Below are 6,812 nucleotides of genomic sequence, written 5' to 3'. Positions count from 1 at the left end.
AAAACTAAGGCTTGGACATAGATTTACTGATGGGCTGCCTACTAAATAGGCAGCCAATACCTCTCCTCTCACAATGGAGGAGTAAAGTCTGTTACAGGCCCAGGAACTTGACACAAAGAGGTTTCTCTTTTCATTTAAGGTAACAGAAACTAAAGTCTGTCCATGACAAAACCAGAGGCCTACGTTTTGCAGGTCGTATAGTAAGAGATAAAAATCAGTTAAGGCCAAATTCCAACATACATTCACAAATGGCTTCATTTTTTTTTCATGCAAATGAAAAATACTGCAAGCAATGGTATGAGAGGCAAGATGAACATTAAACAAAATTCCAAGAGGTCACACATTTCTTCTCTGAAAAATCAGTTTGTTTGAATTTGACTACACTCAGGAAAACTCTCTAAAAGCTGCAGGAACTGAGGGCTGCAGATCAATGTGCAAAAGCAAGATACAGCTATTCTGAAAGAGCTTCTGTGAGCTGATGTCCCAGCTCTGTTGTACAGATTCCAATTGTTTTTGGAAGCGGGAAGTCTAAAAACAGGAGTCTAGGTGCGTGAGTATAATTTAATTTCCCATTTCTAAAGACTTCTGTTAAGGTAATAGAGGTATAAACCACTGTAACATTTCTCAATTTGTATCTTAATAAAGCTAGGAGAATTTCAGCGAGAACAAATTATTCCAGTCTTTGAGGCACACACATTGTAACATTTGCATCTTACAGACAGAAATAATTTAAGCAAAACCCTCCTGAAGACTATAAAAATGTAAGTTCCATTTATTACACTAGCTAAAAGGACAACATACTAGTTTTCCCTATAATTATGTATTCCAAGTTGTTTTCCCACCCTTCAAAGGTCATCAGTGCCACTCAGGGAAAAAAATTTAAAGTACTGCTTTCTACATATTTTTAATAATAAATATATTCAACAATTCAGGAGATATGAGTCTAGTGTGTTGGACAGGTATTTGGAAAAATACCAACTTATGCAGGAGAAAGAGCTGTGAAGGCATAAAGTAAGAGAAGACACTACGGCTTATTATGTTCATGCCGGATTTAAAATACAAGCTACTAAAAAAAGTAAACAGAAGTAGCTTACACTAACAGAATCCTCCCCCATAAGTTCAGGGAAGCGTCTGAATTGGACAGGTCAGGGTTTTGGTCCAGCACGTTGGAACCCTACATGTAAGCCAGGAATAGATAGAGAGAGAGATATATAGAGCAACTAAAAGTTCTTCCGTTTAAATGAAAGCAGTATCAGCTTTGTAAAGAAGTTTGAGGAAAAAACATAGGCACCACATAGTTGGTTTTTTTTAAGGTTCAAATGTACATTAACATGTTACAGCCCCCCCTTCCGCCCCATTTATACACACATAGCTTATGTAAAGTTATATATTCAATAGAGTACCTTCACCATGAAAAGTCTCTTAGGCCAACTGCTCACGATAACTACATTCAATAATGCAAAGTGGATAACTTGGTCAAGCCATCTCTCCCACCCCAATAACTTAATTTCAAACCACAGAAAACAGTTATATTACGTAGTACTCAACGGCTGGGCTTGTCAGAGCTCTGAAACAAGGAGCACAGCTCTTCACAGGTCTGTGTTTCCACTGAACTGAACTGGGACTCCATTGTATTCCAGGCTAAGTCAGCCAGAAGAAAGTCATCCATTGCTGTCTGCGTCTCATTGCTGGTAAGGAATAAACTCCCCAGATTCTCAAAGCAGCTATCCATAGTCTGTGTTTCAGTGCTACTGAGCTGGACTTTGCTTTCAACATTCTGAGTAGGCATGTTTTTAGTAGCTGGATATAATTCTGTCTGGGTTTCCGTATCAGATGAGTCAGTACTCATGGAGAAACTAGACTGCTTCAGAATACTTCCTAAAGGCAGATGGGTATTACTGTCCAAAAAGAAATTCAAGTCTGTCTGTGTCTGTGTATCAAACATCTCCAAACCTAAGAAGTTAGAATTTCCTCGGCAGCTATATGATTGAGTGGCACTATCTGAAAATAAGAAATCAGTCTGAGTTTCAATGTCCAATGACTCCAAAACTGGCTCAGAGTTTAGGGTACCAAGCTCACTCTCTTCCGTCTGAGTTTGGATATTGGATGCTGAAAAGAACTCTTCAATGTCAAAGTCTATTCCTGTGCTCTGTGATGGACCAGATGGCAGATGCGTGTCAGCATTAGAACTTGTCTCAGACAGAAGGCCACGATTATCCAGTGTCTGGCCAGACATGTTTCCTGAAAAGATGTTTTCCAGATCACTTAGTAGATCAATTGTCTGGGTTTGATTATCCATCGTATTTTGAGGTGGAAGTATATTAGTCTGCGTATTGAAGCTGATAAGGGATTCAGACTTCACCATATCTTGATTCAGGCTCTTGCAATTACTCCTTTGCAGCAAGGTTTGATCTATATTTGCAGGCACTAAATTGTTTTCTGGAAGTTCAATGTGAGTAGAAACATTATATGATGAATGAACATTGTCAAAGATGTCGCTGCACATGACAGCCTGGTCCATTTGCACTCTTCCATCAAGAGAGTCCTGTGTCCTACTGGTTTGAGTCTCTCTAGAAATGCCACACGTTGGAAAACAAACCTGACTAAAAGCATCAGTCTGAGCAGCTATGGATGAAGTCAGTTTGGAAGCAGGCAGCAGCGTCTGTGTTTGTACACTGATGGGTAACGAAACCTGTGAACTGAATGACAGATCTGTCTGAGAGCAAGAGGATACAGAAGAATTGGGAGTCCAGGCCGCAGCCGGTACAAAGTTCTGTGAAATATAAGATAAGTCAGTCTGTATATTTATTGAAGAAATTTTGTTCTTGTGACAAACATTCCCCAGCTCTTGCCCTGTGTTATTCGATGTAACCTTATCCCACTCAACTTGTACACCAGTACTTACTGGTTCATGATCACCAGAATTTGTCACTTTTGAAACAGGCATACTATCTTTAAATACAAGTGTTTCTGCCTCCAGTGCTGGAATCAGAATTCCTATAGATTGAGGCAATAAATGAACAGTACTTACAACTGAACCTTGATTATCAACAGTCACCACAGCAGGTTTGACAGAAGAGTCTGTTGCAGATACATATATAGGCAAGTGAGCAAGCTGCATCACTGGAAGTTTAACCAAAGCCACCTTAGGCTTTGGTAAAAGCATCTTCGGTGCACATTTTGACTGCATTTGGTTCGTGAAGTTAGAACTGCAGGAGCCTTCAAGAGAGGCCGCTAGTTTCACTTCAGAGGGCTCCAATTCCTGACTGCCAGGATTATTATTTTGTGTATTGACAAATGCTTCATTTGCTTTCTCTGCCAACTGCTGATTAAGTACGGAGGTTTCCATTTTCCTTTTCTTACTGGGAGGATCCCTGTGAACGTGAGATCAATAATTTATACCGCTTTCAAGCACAAAACATCTGCCTTCCATTCTTTTGAGTCATTGCATTGAAAATATAAACTGAAGTCACAGATGAGGTTGGATATGAGAAGACAACTAATCCTGATTAAAACATAAAAAGACTCCATGAACTTCAATTTTGTAACATTTCATTCCTCACTCTCCCATTTAAAAAAGAAAAAAAGGTTACCTCTTTTATGGAGACCTATTTCTAAATGGAGGCGAAAGTTTAGATGGTTTCTTCCCCCTTGCACATTAAGCACTCTGATTTGAAGACATGTTTGTTACTTTGATGCTAACTCAGACCAAGCATTGAAGGGACAGTGCTCTTAAAATTAGTGTACAGGTAAAGGTCTCTCATGGAAATTGAAGATACAATTAGCACTCCTTCACACAAAACTTAATTTTGCATGACTCCTTCACACAAAACTTAATTTTGCAGCAGTTGAATCTCCAAGACAGACAGGCTAGGCCTCAGGAAACAGATTACCCTTTATAAAATATATGTACACGTTAAGACAACTATAAATCTAAACATGCATATATAGGCATTTAAAAAAAAAATTCACTAATACTTGCAAAGACGACTAGACTATAAAAGAAAATAAATTGAACTGCATTCCACACCAGTTACCAGCTATAAACGTTTCCAAACCATCTCTATTCTCACAGAACTGTAAAAGCAGATGCAACAAGAACCACTAGCATTTATGTCATGCAGTGCAGTGTTATCAGTACTTTTTTGTTTTCTGTGGGGAACCTGATCTTATTGATTAGACAATCATCATTGCCTTCAACAAAACAGAAACTACTAAAGCAACAGAACAAAGAAACTGCAAACTGCTTTACAGCTAAAACAATGTGCACCTATTTCCAATTTAATCAACAGAAAGGAGACAAAAAGCCAGTACATGGGAGACAGAGGACTTGGTGATGAATGTAAGTATCATTACTTAACTGCTTCACTTTTACCTGTGTTCTGCAGGAATTTCATGGCCGGTTCTGTAAATATGAGACAGTAATGCTGTTCTGCTGGCATAAGGGCACCCACAAGTACACTGGAAAGTCTTGCCACAGACCTCTATATGCCGTTTCAAATACCATTCTGTACCATAGGAGTTACTACATTTATCACATTTGTGCTTCTTTTCAGCATGCATTTTCATAAAGTGCTAGAATACACAATGAAAAGTAAACATTAGCCTTCAGTAAAGATAAAAAAAAGAAAATCATGTTTAGGGGAGACATGAATATTTGCATTTTTTTAGTTGTTAAATAGCATTGAAGAGTAGAATTAAAAACTTTTTAAGAGTCTCATTAGGAATAAGTCACAAGCTTAAAGAAATCAACAGAAAGAATTTAAAGTTTGCAAATCTGCTTGTGCTATGTGCATCTTAAAACACAGATAAATATTTATTTGTCCTAATGTTATTGGAGGTTTCCTATGGACATTAATAAATCTATAGATGAATCTTGCCAAAGAGCATAGTAAGTGTATGTTGCAACGTGTGCACACTCCTGAAGATCTACAAGTGAGCAAACAGTCTCAAGTCAAACAGGTCAACTTCAGAGCAAACACCGGAATTTTTCCTTTTCATTTACGGCACCAAGTGCTAGCCACTCATCTCCCCTATGGTCTCCCCAGCTTAACAGCAGAAGAGTGCTTTTTTTACTCACTCATGCAGAAACAAGTCTTACATGTCTTCTTAAACAGGTAACTATTAAACAAATGCATTTTGATACTAAAGCAGAGAAAAACTCTTAATTCTTGACCACTTGAAAAAGCAGTTTAAAAGCATCGGCCACATTTTAAACCTTTATTGGTTGCTACTGTGATTTTTTTTTTTTCCCTTCTGGTCTTTCTCCATCTTTTTAATTTGTGGACAGGGGCTGTCTTCTAGTTTAGCAGAATGTACTGGCATCTGCCTGATCAAAAGGTTCAAGTCCTCTAATATCAACATGCAAACATGCAAATTCATTAACCGTACGCCCATGTGGAGTTTCTGCATACAATTCTCCAACTTCTGGATATATGCTGAGAGGCTTTGCTCATATCTGAATACAAAAGTGTACGTTCTCTGGAGTAGAGACAGTCAGGACTAAATCAGTATGAAAATAATACTTTAGGAAATAGGAATACCTGTTTTACAAGAGAAAATTGGGAAAATGGTCTGTTTGGTCCTCTAGGGCAGCCTTCAATAGGACAGCAGTAGAACTTCTGTGAAGTTTTCAAACCCTTCCTTATTGGTGCATTACATTTTCCATCCTGAAAAAGAACCAGTTGAGAAGTTGACAATTCTACAGGTTTGCATATTAAAGACAACATTCAGAATACACATCAACTTTGGCTCACTGAGTTTACACACCTCAATGAGTTGAAGGCACTTTCCTAAGTGATTTGAACATTCAAATGGAGTTTTTCACTGATGTGGATGCTACTTTGCAAATATACCATCAAAATTACCAAGTGAAATTACAAGCAGCTCTACAGAGTACTGATATTGTACTATTTACTTTTACCGAGATACTCACTGCCTCAAGCCAATTATAACTGCCTTTTGTGTTATTTGAGCCATTCTACAGATACTACGCTACACTGCCAATTCAATGTGGTTTTACTTGTTAGTAGCACAGTCTACCTGAAGCTCCATTAAAATTAGTCACACACTGCGTGACACAACACTTCCCTGACATTGGAATTCTGTTGGCACTATTTAGAGTTTACTTGTAATAAAATGAAAAATGCCAAGTACACTCTGCCACTTAATTCAGATTATAAACCAAATCTCACTTAAGTCTATGAAACTAACAACTAGCGTGCTAATTCTGAACCTCCAAACATTAAGTGACCGGTATACCTGCGCTTTCCATGTGATCTGCCTCAGTGACCACCACATGTACACTATAGAAAAAAGCAACATACCTTGCACAAAGAGGACCTCAACAATACATATAAAAAGGACACACTATTGGGATAGTCCGGATTGTTCAACCACATAGAATCTATTCCTATTGAGGACACAGCCATGGAAACCAGACAAGACGTATCCCTCTAGACATATCCTATCTGAAAGACTCCCAGTGGAAATGTCAGGCATCTGTGTCTAAGCAAAAAATTAAAAGTGAAGTATTAAAAATCTCATGCTCAGAATAGCTGGAGTCTCCTTTCACCCTGAGACTGAGGAGGAGGCCAACCAAGTCCCCAGAGCCAGTTACAGTAGTCCATGATGGCATCCCCAAGATGACTACTCAGAGAATTACCAGAGCATGCCCTGTTTGAGCTCTGCACCTGATTATCCTTAGCATGATGACAGCAACAGTAAGCACAGTAAGTGGTGGAATGTTGATTTCACACCAGTGACTCCCTAACTACCTTCTTTGGGCAGATCTCCAGCTGCTTCATGTTTAC

General features: G+C 38.6%; 1 protein-coding gene across 1 annotated transcript; it reads right to left on the bottom strand.

Annotated features, from left to right (window-relative positions):
* Positions 1–1,543: 1,543 nt before the first annotated feature.
* Positions 1,544–5,663, bottom strand: ATMIN (ATM interactor). The gene is made up of 3 exons (XM_009572203.1): positions 5,544–5,663; positions 4,376–4,575; positions 1,544–3,374 (listed from the first exon to the last, which is right to left on the bottom strand). The coding sequence occupies exons 2-3, from the start codon at positions 4,567–4,569 to the stop codon at positions 1,544–1,546; spliced, it is 2,025 nt and encodes a 674-aa protein (XP_009570498.1). The 5' UTR covers positions 4,570–4,575; positions 5,544–5,663.
* Positions 5,664–6,812: the final 1,149 nt, after the last annotated feature.

This window comes from Fulmarus glacialis, unplaced genomic scaffold, assembly GCF_000690835.1.
Source record: "Fulmarus glacialis isolate BGI_N327 unplaced genomic scaffold, ASM69083v1 scaffold31812, whole genome shotgun sequence".
Lineage (NCBI taxonomy): Eukaryota > Metazoa > Chordata > Aves > Procellariiformes > Procellariidae > Fulmarus > Fulmarus glacialis.
This window is presented reverse-complemented; position numbering and strand designations above follow the sequence as displayed.

Bases quoted from the DNA above. Each gene is read 5' to 3' on its own strand.
- ATMIN (XM_009572203.1), bottom strand. From the start codon at position 4,569: ATGAAAATGCATGCTGAAAAGAAGCACAAATGTGATAAATGTAGTAAC. The intron at 3,375-4,375 runs GTAAAAGTGAAG...TCACGTTCACAG, and splicing joins GAAATTCCTGCAGAACACAG to GGATCCTCCCAGTAAGAAAA.